We start from the raw sequence: 16,576 nt of genomic DNA, 5'->3' as shown, positions 1-16,576 counted from the left end.
TAGATGACATTGCTGGTGGAGTTTTTATGTCCCTACAATTGATACATCAGCTGTATTTGGCAAAACTTATAGGACTTTTTGTTCCTCAAGGCGAAAATACTTTATTTGGTGTTTTTTTTTTCTTTTCTGATCCGAGCGTCACTGATGAGTCTTTTGAATACGAAACGCGCGTCTGGCGTAAAAAAACAAAATATGAATTCTGGTTTCTATGATGAGGTCATTCACATGAATTGGTCGGACATCATTTGTTCTACTACAAAGGTATTGATCATATGACTACAATGTACAAGTCCAAAGTATTGTTCTTTTTGGAAAAAGACACAACAAAAACACATTATATTTTTATTAGTATTTACCTTTGGAATATAAATTAGAGTTAATGTTGTTGTAACGAACGCTTGAATCTGCAACCCTTGCAATAAGTACAGCAAATCTGGCCCGTATGAATGACCAATTAAATGTCTGAAAATGATATTGGATTATTGTGTCGACATAGACAGGACCTTTTGTATGTTCGTGAACATAAATTAAATTGGTTCATGAAAAAAAGAACAGAGTTCGTGTTCTCGTGAAGTTGAAATCTGTATGTTTGTTTAATTTATAAAAAAAACTTTACAGAATTTTAAGTCTAAAAATATTTATATAAATACTTTTAAAAATGTTATAATGAACCTTAGAAATGCGTAAAAATTATGAAATAACTTTTTTTTTAATTTAACAGAGAAAGCTATTTCTATTGAAAAAAAATTGTGAATAAAATAAAAATCATTTCACAATTTCAATAGAAAGTTATTTGCCCGTTAAAAACGTTTGAGAATTGCAAAAAAATTCTGTTGATTTATTATTGATCATCTGCTCACAATCAGAATTTTACAACTGACCGATAGATTGATGCTTACTTCACTTTATTTACGAATGTGTAGTATGCTTTCAAAATAAAATGTATTAAACATATATGACAAACAGCGGTAAACTACTGCTGCCTTTATTTACTTACGTTAGAATTAACAGAAAACTACCAAGTATTATTCCATTATACACAGCCCATGTGATGTATCTACTTTCGTTGAAATGACCCGGTGCTTTCCTGACCAAGTAACACATGTAACAACCAGCTAATAAAAGACAAACTTCAGCTAAAAAGTAAACAAACAGAACAGCTGTGATAGTGAGTATTCGAAATGGGTTTTATTCATTATTGAATACTGTTTTTGGTACGAGAGTTGTTTCAGTAGCAATTATTATTTTTTTTAACCACATCTCCTTTTGTTCCATAAATCAACCTATATTTGAATGAGGATATTTTCATTGATACAACAAAGAAATTACAACAAAGAATATACATATCGTGTATTACAAGCATTTACATGGCAAGATTTATATGACAAAATGCAAAACAAAACAAAATAAAAAGTTAACGGTCTGATAGAGCAAAAGTGTATAGCAGACAACAAACTCTGGATTTTTGGTTCCTATATTGCGACGGGTTTAAACGTATGTGAGCGTTTAATCCTCTTTCTGCCTTGGACGGTATTTAATCAACATCTGTATGCACCTTTATCTTACAAAGTATATATTGTTTTATCTCGATTCTAAATTGGATCTTATATTGCAATTTGTCGATCAATGCGCCATCCCCACCTTAAAAAAAAAACCAGTAAATTTAAATATAGTGCGCTGTCTATTAAATCATTGTGTGTTCTCTTTCATCATCAATGTATGACATAAGTTAGGGTGAAAAGAATTGTATCTGGTTACTTCAACTGAGATTTTAACAATTTTGATTAGTAGAAGAAGGTTGCATAAAACTTTTGCTTTAATATGCGATGCAAATACGGATGTTTCTTTGAAGTGAGTACATACCACATTGAATGGCATAAAGCCAATATCTGTTTAAACAAACATCATACTTCAGTAAATTTGAAGTTTCTAAGATTTCTGTCGTGCCTTTTGTAGATATCGTCCAGGCTAGGAGGTACATAGTTACAACACACATGGGCGGTAAAAATCTTTTTAAAAGTTCTCTGTCTGGTAAATTTACTCTTTGTAGTTTGCTTGCCGGTCGGAAAATAATAGCTATTCTAAAAAAGGAAGATAAATAGCAAGTGCTGATAATTATAAATTCGTATTTAACATGTTAAATATTCTTTAGAATTAATGTTTTTGTTATTTAGTTATAATCTTATTTCGGCACTTTTTCTTAACATGAAATTAAAGAAAATGTCTGTACCAAGTCAGGAGTGTAACAGTTCTTTTCTTTTCTTTTGATGAGTTTGAGCTTTTAAATTCAAAATTTGATTAGGGATTTTCCGTTTTAAATTTTCCTTGAAATTAATTTTTTTTTATTTTTCTTTTCTATCAATGGATTGACTGTTTTGTACAAAAAAAATATTTCCCTTTGTCAGGAATTCAATGTTTGATTTGAAGTTGTTTTAGTGTGACCGTAATTAGTAATGAGAGGTCTTTTCGAGGTACACAAAAATTGTGAGATTTATCCAATTATTTCTATTTTCACTGGTTTAAACTTATGAATTTTATGAACTCTTAATACATGCTATGAAAAATATATCAATGTAAATTCACAAATACACAAACATACCTCCATGTCTTTATCACTAGAGCTCCGTACATTAAGTTAAAACCTATATGATACACCCAGATCTGTGATATACAGAGCAAACTTGAGGCTTTTGGATAAGCAAAGAATCCCTAAAATTTAGAGAAGTTCAATTTTTTTTCATGGTAAATATCATCACTGACAAACAAGCGTGGTCTTTTTTGGGAAAAGAAACAAGCGTGTTTTGGCAATTAAACCGGAACATTCCAATTCCATAACTATAAAATGTCCTCTGATAGTGTAGTGTTACTGCACATGAAATAGTTGAGGTAATGACACTTTCCTATTTTATTCAAACATTTAGCTCTTTTCAAACAAGAAAAAGATATAATAAAATTGAGAATATAAATGGAAACTGTGTCACAGAGACAACAACCCGACATAAGAAAAGACACCAGCAGAAGGTCACCAACAGTTCTTCAATGCAACGGGAAATTCCCGCACCTTGAGGCGTCCTTCAGCTAGCCCATCAACAAATATTTTAATTACATAGTACTTTCATGCAAATCAGATGCTGTCTTATATCTTCGTGGCTATTTTTGTACAAGCGGAAAAGGCAACAACTGTAATGTAGAGCTTAAAGCATACATGTAACTTTATTGCTTATATTTCAGAGTGAACAAGTATCCCGAAAAGCAATCGGTTTTTAAAATAATTTAAAGTTAGCTAATAAAAATCAAATCGGGGGAATATATTGAGCATACCGTAACAAAACTTTGAATTTTTCGAAAAACTTAGGATTTTCTTATTCCAGGCATATATTACCTTAGCCGTATTTGGCACAACTTTTTGGAATTTTGGATCCTCAATGCTCTTCAAATTTTTACTAGTTTGGTTTTATTTATAAATATGTCGATATGAGCGTCACTGATGAGTCTTATGTAGACGAAACGGGCGTCTGGCGTAGTTAATCATAATCCTGGTACCTTTGATAACTAATGAATATACTTTCCATATTGATAGATATAATACAACGGACTTATCCTGCTTGAAATCCTCCTTTCACCCCATTGATAGAAAGTAGGGGACTTGAATGTACGGAAAGGGTAAATAAATTAATGAATGAATAGTATTATTAGTTATCAAAAGTACCAGGATTATAATTTTATACGCCAGACGCGCGTTTCGTCTACATAAGACTCATCAGTGACTCTCAGTTCAAAATAGTTAAAAAGCCAAACAAATACAAAGTTGAAGAGCATTGAGGACCCAAAATTCCAAAAAGTTGTGCCAAATACGGCTAAGGTAATCTACTCCTGGGGTAAGAAAATCCTTAGTTTTTCGAATAATTCAAAGTTTTGTAAACAGTTAACTGTTTTACTAGCGTTTACTTGTCAAATTAATGCTCGCAAATATAATCAAAAGCTGCGCGCAAACGTAATGATTTTGCGCGCAAATGTAATGGTAACGCGCGCAAACGTTATGCATCGGACCGGATAGCCATATCTTTTGTTGTTTTAAAGATAAAGTTAGTAGGCTTTAAACTCTCAACTATCCAATTAAATAATCATTAAAAGCAATTACATAAAAAAATGTTTAGAAAATCAAGGTTTGATGTCTTTGATTTAAAAAGCAAAACAATATTATAAAAATCTACCATCCTCCGCATGTGACAGTTGTTATCGTTTGATTTGGCAATTTGATTACGGAAATTCCTACCAGAATTTTCCTTTGAGTTCGGTATTATTGTTATTTTTTTATATATATATAAATCTTTCAAAATAGCATCCTATAATTATTCAAAAGACATTAGCTATGTCAGAAATTAATATCTTTACTGCAACTATTTGTGTATAAATAGCTATGAATTTATTTATTTAAGTCGCAGTATAAAAACAATTCTAATATGACTTCCTTATTACGCTTTGTAATATAAAGCCGTGTTCTAATGAGCACAAACTATGTTTGACACATGAACACGAACTTACTGTTTATATTAACGTTATTTCCATCGTTATCCTTTAAGATATATACATTTAAGCAACTAACATAAACTGGTATTATATACTTTTATCAAACAACATATATTTAACCTGCTTAAGGAATAATTCCTTTATGTCATGTTCTATGCTCGCTAATGCTCAGTGTAAAATATCGACAAATATAATGCCTACTTATGTTAAAATGAGCAAAGAGCATGACATGAAGGAATTATTTCCATTCTAATAGGACATATACAGTATTTGTATAGTTCGAAGCGTACGAAAATACCGTAAAAATGTTTAGCTGCTCCCGTTTCCTCCCGAGGAGTCTATACATTACATTTCATATTTGATAAGTTAAAAAAATACGAGCAGAGTAAAACTATGTTGTTCGATTTAACATATATTATAAAGTTTATTTTATCTACTTGTATGTATATATTTTATAGAATAACGACGGAAATAACTTTAATATAAACATAAATTTGTGCGCATGTGTCAAACATATCTTGTGCTAATTAGAACACGGCTTTGTTTACAAAGCGTAATAAGGACGTCATATTAGAATAGTAGTTTTTAAACTTATCAATTATGAAATGTAATGTACAGACTCCTCGGGGAGGAAACAGGAACAGCCTACATTTTTACGGTGTTTTCGTACGCTTCAACCTATAGAAATACTTTATTTGTCCTATAAGAATCAAAATATTTCCTTCATGTTATGCTCTATGCTCATTTGAATATGGTGGCATTATTTTTGATCCCATTTTACACCTCGCTAACGCTCAGTGTAAAAGATCGACAAATATAAAGCCTACCGATGTTAAAATTAGCATAGAGCATAAAATAATTATTTCTTAATTAGGTTATTGTCAGAAAAGTATCAACTTTTTTGTACTCGGCGCAAAAGTGGGGAAGGGCTCGGTAGAAACTCGCCTTTCCCCAGTTTTTAACCTTCATACCAACAAGTTGGACAATATTTATCTGACATTGACCTTATATTGTATATTTGTTTTATTGAATGGCTATTATTTATTTTGAATTTATTGAAACATATAGTTATTTTTGAACGCTTCTCATTGAGTTATACGCGAAACGGATTTTGTAAAATGTGAAGAGTCAAAAACTAATTTTGTGGTTCAATAAATTAAAAAAAAATTATTGCCATTCATTATAAATAAATTTCTATCAAAAAAGGCTCAAAGAACTTTTAATATTATTTATATTAACAATAACAAGGTACACACACATTGGCGTATAAATACAAAACATCAGAATAGAAGGTGCGTGTTGCCAATAACAAATTGACAAAATTGAAAATAAAACTAATACTTTTAACCAATCAGAAGACAGTTAATACACCAAATTTATATTTTTGTTCTTTATTGCGTCATTCGAATTTTCTGTTAGCTTAAACCTTCGTGCATTTCATAAATAACTACAATATCTGCCAAATAATTTAATATGAGATATATTCTTTAGACAAAAACTGACTCGGGCCAGATTCAAAAGATATTTTGCTTAAAATCTTTACATTTTCTATGTGCCTGGGGGTTATTCTATGCAATTGATTATAAAAGAGAGAATAAGACAGAAAAAGAGAAAAGCATATTTTTAATATTTTCAAATGAATCATAAATCAAATAACATAAATTCTTCATTATGTACTAAGTCTACATACCGTACAACATACTAGTGTTCCGCCTGCACACATCAGCAACAAGAAAATCGGACTTCCGGTCTTTATTGCCTAGTAACAAAATATTTAAAAACAAATCAAATCAGATTTTAACTATTTAAAATGTTGAAATTGTTAATTTCCAATGTTGATTTATTGTACAGCCTGTTAATAGTTTATATGGTTAAGCATCAATAATTCACATTTTTTTCGTTAAGTTAATTTTTGACCGAATAGCTACAAACTGAATGATATGATCAACGAGTTTATCTCATGCATGTGGTATTTTCAACATTGTAGAGACTAGCAACATATTTGATTATTGTAAAAGTTTTTACTGGAATTTTGTTTATTTTTTTAAATGATTTACAGTTAAAAACATACATTATATCTGACAAGTAAACGGAGAACGAAGGATAAAGGGAGCACACGACAATGTATTGGCCCCTTTGCATTCAATGTTTGAACAGTTCTCCATAGCTATTTAGATTTTTTAAAATGATACAATGACATCACATTAAATGATGCATTAAAATCAATGTACACATGAACTTCTCGAGGTAGCCTGGGATCTTGGCTAACTGTTCTATAGTACTCTACGAAGTATATGATTGTGTCAGGATGAAGGCTATATTCAAGGGTATTAATATCAATTATTGTGTTAGATAGATAGGCAAAAATATTAGCTGATATATTATTATATAAAAACAGAAGAAATCGTGAATACAGTTGCAAAAAAAGTAACGACCACAAACTTATGTAAATCTCATTTATCATCGACCATTTTTGTCTATATAATAAAAAGCTCAATGTCTATTGTTAATTTCATCTTGATATCCTCTTGCGGAAACAAAAATATCAGATTATTAAAAATAAAATCGAAAAAATATAGAATAGTATTATTAAAAATTAAAGTTGTTCCGCTTATTAATCGATAACTTTTCTGTGTCTTAATTATTTTTTCATCTTATCTTATAATTAATACAGTTGAAGGAGATTTGAAAATGAAACTTAAACACGGACATTCACAAGTATCTATCTAAAATCTTTTTGATCTTCAATCCTTAAAATGTGACAAGAAACATTATTGATTTCGAAAAAATAAATAATACATATCATCTTGTTTTTTTAATTATTTTTTTGTCTAAAAAAGTTAAAGAATGTTTTATTCATTAGCAATTTCTTCTAAGAAAATTTGAGAATTTCAACTTTTTTCTGTTTCAACTATACAATAAAATATGTTTTCCTTAGATGCAAGAATGACGTTTACTTTATTTATAATTATACAATCTGTTTTTCTGAGACGTTGATTAAGAAACATTTCATGGAAGTCAAAGATTTGTTGAACAGTTTACAGAAGGACTGGGCCGTGATATTCGAATTTTATTCTCAGCGTTAGTGAACTTGTTAAAAAAAATCTAAGTTAGAACAGATTGGTTCAAATAATAATGACTGTTTTTAAGGCCATGACTAACATAATTGTGACAACTTCGCTTGAGTATTAAAGAAGAAAACAAACATGACTTGATGTTGGCTTTCAATGAACAATAACGGTCATTTGTGGCCATTCTAAACACACAAAAAAAAACCAGTCTACTTGTATAGTAGTGGTTATTTTTTTACAAAGGGAGTAAGTTTAACCAATGCATCGTAGATACAGAGTGAAATGACTCCAAATGTATATTGGTTTATAATATTCAATACGTAGGTATTGGTTGAATTATTAAAATGGAGATGACTTGTTATGATGTAGTCAATACGTCGGTATCCCAATACTGATTTGGCACATGTTTAGTTTGATTTATTTTTTTCGATTGCCTATTATTTTGTGTACCCTTGACCTACCTGTTACAGTCAATCTTTGGTTTCTTCTAATCCTTTAAATCGACATTGGTAAAATTCGTTAAAAACCTAACTTAAGTATGTAATAGGTATTTTTGTTGGTAATATCGATATTCCTCTTATTTCAGACGTAGTCCTCTGCTATATATACTCGTGACGGACTCTTGAGGTCTTAATATTTAGAGTAGAAAGGAATAGGGGTGTTGAGGTCCAATTTTGGCCCAATTTCCATTTTCATATAAATCCAGAAATAATCCGGAAATTTTACAAGATGGTAAATTGTGAAATATTGAACACTTATAAATGTATGATAAATTTTCAATTCGAACTTATATTTGGGGTAAAGACACTCCTTTGTTTAAACGGATTTATTGTTCCAGTATGCTTAAAAGCTTGTAGTGTCTAGAACGTTTACTCCACACAGGTCTATGTTTTTCATGGAATTTTTTTTACTTCATCATACATAAATATGTACCAATTCATTCTTGAAGACAATAGTGATGACAGACAAACTTCCTATAGCAATACACGTCAGGAGAGTAACCAGTAAAACCGGGAACCTGAATGCAAACATAAACTGGTACAGGCATGGCGAATCATCATCACACTCCGTACAACCCTCCATACATGGTAAGCATTTGTAATGAGAGGTATCTGTAGAGTTTTCCACTTCTAGACCCCCGAAAGCTTTAACTTGAGCGTTCAAATTTGGAAAGTAGTAACCTTTGCTGCAAACACACTGGTAAGCACCTTTTTTAAAACCTTGTCCTTTCAGAAACACACACTACAGAAAAGAAACATTGCACGTTAAAATATGGTTAAATGAAACCTACTAAGTCAAGAAACGTTTCAGATTATGTTCATTCTATCAATAATTTCATTGGACGGATTACGTGTTATTTGTATTACTAAATCTCCTGTAAATCTGAAGATAAACTACTATAGCATACTGAGGTTTTCTCCACTTTGAATTATTATACAATTCATACTAATAAAAGTATTGAATTTAGTTAGGTCATAATGATAATAATAACAAGATTAAATAAACTTTGTATATAGGTTATACATTGTACATGAAGTATTTCGAAAGTAAACATAGTATCAATGTATCTCCCTCATGCAAAGCTCTGATTCCTTTCACGAATTTGACTATACTTTTTGGACCTTTTGGATTATAGCTCTTCATCTTTTATATAAGATTTGGATTTCAAATATTTTGGCCACGAGCATCACTGAAGAGACATGTTTTGTCGAAATGCGCATCTGGTGCAACAAAATTGGTACCGTTGATTTTATTTCACTGACCGACGTAAAATTTTAAAATTTGTAAAAACACAAATTAAAGAAACACATGTACCTCAGTTGTGTCAGGACATGCATGGGTTCCTCGGAATACGTCCAGGGCACTATAACTATTGGTATCTGGATCACACTGATTTATGTCGATATTCGTTAGCTCTATGTCAACTGAAGCTATACCTCTAAAGTAATACACAAGGTGAAAAGATAACATGTCTGACGCAATTATAACAACAGATGAAAATAGCAGTTCATTAAAAGAACCCAAACATAATGTCTTGCGATAAGGAAAATCTGGGAGAGACATTCTATTTTCAAAATTTGCATTTCTTACTTGACAGTTCTTACTTTCAACTTGAAATTTTAAGTTGTCATTATTCAGTTCCAACTTGAAAGTGAGTAATGTTTTCTTAGAACTGATAATTTGTTTTGTAAATATGTCAGGAATGTGAAAAATCAAATTTGAAATTAGTAATTTGAACAAGAGAATGTCCCGAACGCCCTTTTGTATATCACAAAACGCTTATAATAGTCACAGAAATTCCTTCAACAACATTATATTACATATTCAAAAACAAATGTTATAACCTAGAATGATTGGTGCCAAATATTGGAAACATATAACAAAAGACTTTAAATCAAATTGATATCAAATGAAAGCAAATGGCAAACATATTTTTAGCAAAAAACACTTTACATTTGTTTTTTGTGGCTATTAAGTATGCTATTCCCATTTTCTTTTTTCCTGTTTTAATTGAAAAATAAGCAGCATTTAGTTTAATTGTATTATCTTTCAGATTTTTAAAATAAACACAAAATGTAATTGCCAGTCAACATACATTGTGTAACTTTATAACAGTTCCAGTGTGTAAATTATGCGAGTATAAAGGCTTTAAATCGGCAAGAGTCTTTCCTGTTTTGAAAAAAATAAATCGAAAAAATAAATAACTACAATCAACACTATATAAAAAAAACAATTGAAATAAGCCAATCAAAATCGAGTTTACTGACTTGAGGCAAACACGTGCTCGTTTGACAGGTTACATTTCTGTTTCATATCGCATCTCTCTCGTTGTATTTATTATTACTCTAACACTTACTGAAACTTGGGCTGTCCAGTTAAATCTAGTGAAAATAAAGGAGATGTAAATGTAACCATCCAAATATCGCCTCCACCACAGTCAAAGTACGGTTTGGTCCAATGACCGTCTTCTATCTTGGCTGTAAGTAAAACTGTCTCTATTTCCGGTAAGGATATATTTCCTGACCTGCAACAAAACCGCGCTATTGAATAGTCTGCTAGCTTACTGTCTTATTTCAATTTATTTAAAAGGTTTGTATTTCCCTTAAAACATACATCATCAATCTGTTATTGCGTAAGTACATACTGGTTTCACATCTAGACCAAAACTTCAGAACCGGGTACAATGACTGTTTTACATGCTTCGTTTTTCACGGCTGGTAATCTACACACGCAGAACATTTGGTTCTGCAAAGAAAACCGTAAGATGATTTTCTGGTTGTGCTTGAGTGGAGTAATTGTCACCGCTTCAAAAGGTATGCGCATTTCTTAATCGCAATCTTTTTATTCAACTTATCAAAATATTGAAACTCTGGGAATGCTATGCTGTGGTGAATACTTTAACAAAGAGATACATGTATCATTCACTGTTGTACGTGGAGTTGAACTCCTACAAAATCAGTTGCCCCACGAGAAATTTCCAAAAAGAAGAGACATTTAAATTTTGAAATGGTTCTATTAACAAACCTACACGTTCTAATTTACTTTTTAGTCGGTCAACGGGTATGACTGTCTTTTTGGGCGGCGTGTACCTCATATTTTCATTATGTCATGCGTGAGGGGATAGGTTCTGATTGAGGACATCGTAAATGCGTGAGGGGTTGTCAAATCATATTTTTATATCCAATCTATGAGCCTTTGAAAGTTTCCTAAATGCGGTTAGATTGTTCATGAAATTCATTTGTGTTCATCAAAAAAATCTATGAGATAGAATCTTGGAAGTAAATTGTTAGAAGATAGGTTTTACAATATCTTTTACGAAGAATAAAAAGAAAATAGTGTGTCAACGATTTTGTTTCTTGCTACACATAAAAGCTAAAAAAAAAACCAATTCTATCAGCCCAGTATATATTGTTAATGAAAAGAGTTATCTCCCCTTAAATTGCTTATTTCAAAATAAAATTGATTGTGAAAACATAAACTTCGATATATGTTTAAATAATTTGATTGATACAATAAATCACTAAGTTTTCTGTATATAAATAAACATACAGTATGACCAATAAATTGCAAACATGTCTCCATTAAAGGCAACAGTAGTAAACCGCTGTTCGAAACTTATTAATTGATTGAGAAAAAAACAAATTCAGGGTTAGCACCTAAACATGAGGGAAACACATCAAATATAAGAGGAGAACTACGACACAACAGCAACACAACATTAAAATGTAACACACACAGAAACAAATTATAATACCACAATGGCCATTTTCGTGACTTGGCACAGGACATTTTAAGAAATAAATGCGGGGATGAACCTGGTTTCTTGGTATGAAAAACCTCCCGCTTTTATGGCAATGTTGAATATAACATTTAGAGTTTTTGTTATTTATTATTTATAGTAATTCATATTTTTGCAACCAGTATAGTTTTTATAAAATGACTATAAAATAGATATACCTGATAAAATCGAAGTTGTGACTAACTACAGAAGAAAAACGGATCGTAAAACAACCTTAACCAGCACTAAGAAAATCACAGCCGAGTTTGTTATAGCCATCACCGCACAAAGTTACGTCACATTGAATTTCTAAAAAAAAATCAAAATAGAATAGACTTATTCATATAAAAAAAAAATTGGTTTATTTTTGGTTCAAAATTTTATCTTAATTTTTCTTTATGCACACAAATGATTGTTTTTCATAAACAATCTAACCATATTAAGGCAACTTTCAAAGACCCATAGCTTGTATATAAAGTTATGATTCATCATTAAAACATATTTATTTACAGTGGATTGCACGGCCCCTCACGCATTTATGATGTCCTCAATCAGAACCGATCGCTTAACTTAATGACAATATGAGGTTTTTTAGATTTATTAAGATGTCTATCAACACCGGACAGTGTACACGCCGCCCAAAAAGACATTCATACCCATTGACCAAATAAAAACTAAACTTGAACGTGAAGGTTTGTTACATTTTAAAAGAACCATTTCAAAACTTAAATGTCACTTTTTTGGGCAATTTCTCGTGGGGCAACTGATTTTATATGAGTTCAACTCCACGTACAACAGTGAATTGTACATGTATCTCTTCGTTAAAGTATTCACCACAGCATATCATTCTCCGAATCGCAATGTTTGGATGAGTTGAATAAGAAAATTGCGATTTAAAAATGTACATACCCTTTGAAGCGGTTACAATTAATACTCTACTCAAGCACAACCGGAAAATCCTCTCAGTTTTCTTTGCAGAACCAAATGTTATGCGTGTGTAGATTACCAGCCGTGTATTAATTTCCCTTTTCTATGTAGTGTTTTTTGTGGTTTTCCTTTTTTTCATAGTAATTAGTCTTTTGGTTTCTTTAACTTGTGGTTGTTTAACACTATGTTTCCCACCCCCACCCCACTTTCTGACCCCTTACAATGATTTTGATATGTACATTTTTTTTTAAAAGTATATCATTTCCGAGTTAAGGTGGTACCTAACACTACAGGGAGATAACTCGGTGAAGTCAGCTTAACGTTTTAATTACGTTGTGTTGTAAAGAGAATATTAAGCCTCACAGTGATCAAAATTGGTGTTTGTCAAACTGCTAAAAAACAATATAATTTTCTGATAAAATGGTTGGTTCAAAATTTTTGAAATTTTTATATTTTTGTTAAAGGGTCAAAGTAGATACTTTGTCAAAATTTTATGAAAATTAAACGAGCCAAATAAATTATAGTGAAATTGTTGGGTACCACCTTAAGCAATCACGTCCTCATTGTGTTCCATTTCTTCAGCTATAAAAAAAATATTTCATACTGTTTTAGATTTTATCTGGGAGCAGTATATCTAACGTCAATATATATGTTCCTGGTTTTATGAATCGATTTTCTATTGTAGTTAAACACTGTGTATACTGGTTCTCTATTTTTTGTCTGTTTGGCTCTAATTAGTTATTAAGGTTATAATTTAGTACGCCAGATGCGCGTTTCGTCTACAGAATACTCATCAGTGACGCTCGTATCAAAATTTTTATGCCAAAACAAGTAAAAAGTTGAAGATCTAGAGCATTGAGGATTCAATCTTAGATACCCGTATGTTGCAAAATAGGGAATTGCTTATCAAAACTGAATATTAGAAAATCTACTATTTTTAACAGTATGCTAAACAAGTACGGGAATTATCTTATTTGTTTTATCTGAAAAGAATATATTTGATATGTATTAAGAATCGCGAAGATTTATATAAAATTATCAATAGTCTTTTTTTTTAATCGTATAAAGGTTGCTAAAGATAATTATTATTGAATTTGCTTTACTATCGTAATATCTATCTTGATAAGGCTATTTGATATCATTTTATTAATGATTCTGGAACAAACACATTGACGTGTCTGACGATGCTTTACTTTTGCCCTTTCCTAGTAAAGGATTAAAATAGTGAAAAATAATCATGTGATATACCACGTACTCGACTGAACATTTGTATTCAAGTACATTGTAGGACAGTGCATATTCTTCATGTTTTGATTTCATGTATAAATATAAAATAAAATATAAGAAGGTGTGGTATTAATGCCAATGAGGCACCACAAGCGTCAAAGAAGTAAACACCTGGCCTTTGTTACTCTTGTTTATTTTTTAAATTTTAGTCTCTTTTATATACTAGTATTTTGGGATTTAGTCAGTACATTATAACTGAACGAACTAGTGGATATTTTGTGAAGGGGCCAACTAAAGCACGCCTCCATGTGCGTGATTTTCTCACCGTATTGATGACCCATTAGTGTACTTTGGCTGTTTTCTTTTTTTGGTCGGGTTGTTGTCTCTTGACACACTTCCAATTTTCATTCTCAATTTTAACTTATTAACAGATTACCGTACAGTCGTCAATAATGAAACCCATACCGCAGAGTCAGCTATTAATAGCCCCAAAATGACAAATGGAAACAATGAGAAATAAACCTACCTGAATTTTGTTTTTGTTACTGTTCTTGTCGCGTTTTCCCAGTTCCTGTTACTTAAGTGATGATACCACAAAGTTTTGTTGTTATCTTGGTACGTATACGACAAAGCAACATCATGGGCAAACACAATACCATTCTTATGGTAAGCGTATGGAACAAACGAAGAATATTTAGAATAAATCCCTGGTTCTATTGCTATTCCAGATCCGAATACGGCTGTAAGACCCATTACATTACTCTTTACTAAAGAGAAGAACATTTCATCGGTTAGTGAATCGAGTGAACCATTATTTGCCAGCAAAATTGATGTAAGGAAGTTTGATGTAAGAATTGCCGGACTGACGAAGTCTTCCCAAACTCTATGGTTAAAGATGAGGTCTAGCGTCTCGTCGGTACCCCCAGTACAGGGACTTTGTTCTATTCTACTAACATATTCTAAGGCTAACTGGATTGCTTCCTTGTCAGCATCACCTGGTACAAAAAAATGAAAATAAACAAGAGGTACTGAAAGTCTATAGTTTATGTTTATGTTTGAATTTTGTAAAATTGAAATAATACTTGACGTGTTCTATAAATGAAAAGGCCATTGTTTATTTCAAATTTAAAATACGAGATATACCGAAAATTCGGAACTAGATGTCGTTTGAATGAAAATTAAACCACCCTTTTTGCTACAACTCGTTGACAAAAAATAAAATTAAGATGAAAAAATGCTTTTAAATAGGTATAATTACAGCCAATTGCATTGAGTGTGTAGGGAAAGGTAGAATCCTTGGTTAGCTTGCTTGTTAGCTGAACCGTGAAGTCATAATATGGTACGGTATACTACCCTCCTTTCGAAGTAGCCTAGTCCTACATCAAATATATATTGGTTACCTATCGATCTAGTCTACTGTTACAGAAGAGTAGTTTACCTAATCTAATAATGACTTCACGGTTCAGCTAACAAGCAAGCTAACCAATGATTCTACCTTTCCTTACACACTCAATGTAATCGGCTGTAAAGTCAAAATTACTAGTCCTTTAAGGCAAATGGTTGACTGGGGTATACAAATATTGTCACACACATTTCAGAGAGATCTGACGACATTGCTTCGGAAGTTGTAAGGATATCTACAACTGACGAAAATAAACCCCGAGACTTGTGTATATGATAACTAAGCAGTAAATAAAATAAATTGCTATCCCTTCCAATATTTTTTTAGTATTTAAGTGGGTTTTGTGGCTGTTATTTATGTTTTTGTTACGAGAATTTCTTGTCCATTTGTGTTTGTGCTACCAGCTGAGCCATGTGGGACGAGCATTACTACCGCCCGCAGAAACCCATTAAAACTTGCATATTGACATGCCATTTATTATATTTTTAAAAAGACAATAAATTATCAGTGGTTATTTCACATCCAGTATAAAACCTGAAGCAAATTTAAAAACAAAAATTGAAATCTCTAAAGTCCCTCTGAAAGCAATTTTGATCGACTAACTGAAGGCACACAACACTCTTTAGATGATCCTATATTTTAGAGTTTATCTATTAATTCTTTCTTGCTAAATTGAACATTTCGGGTTATAAAATTGGTACAAAGAAAGTTTACTTTTATTTCAAATTTCAAATTTGAACATACTAACAAACATTATGATTTAAAAAAAAATATATATCCTTTTAGGCTTTAAAATGTTGATGTCCGTCCTTTACATGTATATATTTTTTGCTGGAACGTATGTTCAACTCTTATTGACATAACTTCAATTGTTCAACCTTCGTATGAAAGGATGTAATCATAATCAGCTTTATTGCAATCGTCTGAATGCTAATAACGGATATTCATTGTGGCTTAAGTAGGGGATGCTGAATGTCTCAATTAATAACGTACACAAGTGCTTAATTAATGTCGTCCCTGGAAATATATCAAATGTGTCTTTTTATGGACGGTTTATTTATTTCGCTGTTTTGCTGTTTGACAATAATAATGCATTGTAAATTTTATGAATATAGTAACTTTTATTCAATAATAGGAATG

The 16,576-nt window shown here is 31.3% G+C and overlaps 1 protein-coding gene across 1 annotated transcript; it reads right to left on the bottom strand.

Moving 5' to 3' along the window:
* Positions 1–993: 993 nt before the first annotated feature.
* LOC134710661 (metabotropic glycine receptor-like) lies at positions 994–15,648 on the bottom strand. Its single transcript, XM_063571048.1, has 8 exons — positions 15,624–15,648; positions 14,561–15,029; positions 10,459–10,626; positions 9,417–9,540; positions 8,535–8,843; positions 2,600–2,709; positions 1,864–2,081; positions 994–1,136 (listed from the first exon to the last, which is right to left on the bottom strand). The coding sequence occupies exons 1-8, from the start codon at positions 15,646–15,648 to the stop codon at positions 994–996; spliced, it is 1,566 nt and encodes a 521-aa protein (XP_063427118.1).
* Between the last annotated feature and the right edge of the window lie 928 nt (positions 15,649–16,576).

This window comes from Mytilus trossulus, chromosome 3 (assembly GCF_036588685.1).
Source record: "Mytilus trossulus isolate FHL-02 chromosome 3, PNRI_Mtr1.1.1.hap1, whole genome shotgun sequence".
NCBI lineage: Eukaryota > Metazoa > Mollusca > Bivalvia > Mytilida > Mytilidae > Mytilus > Mytilus trossulus.
Note: the sequence above shows the minus strand (reverse complement) of the source record. Positions and strands in the feature narration are given on the sequence as shown.

Coding starts and splice junctions, on each gene's coding strand:
- LOC134710661 (XM_063571048.1), bottom strand. CDS start 15,648: ATGTCGTCAGATCTCTCTGAAATGT. Junction 10,627..14,560: donor GTAACAAAAACAAAATTCAG/GTAGGTTTATTT, acceptor GTTTTGTTGCAG/GTCAGGAAATATATCCTTAC. Junction 9,541..10,458: donor ACTGGACAGCCCAAGTTTCA/GTAAGTGTTAGA, acceptor GTATTACTTTAG/AGGTATAGCTTCAGTTGACA.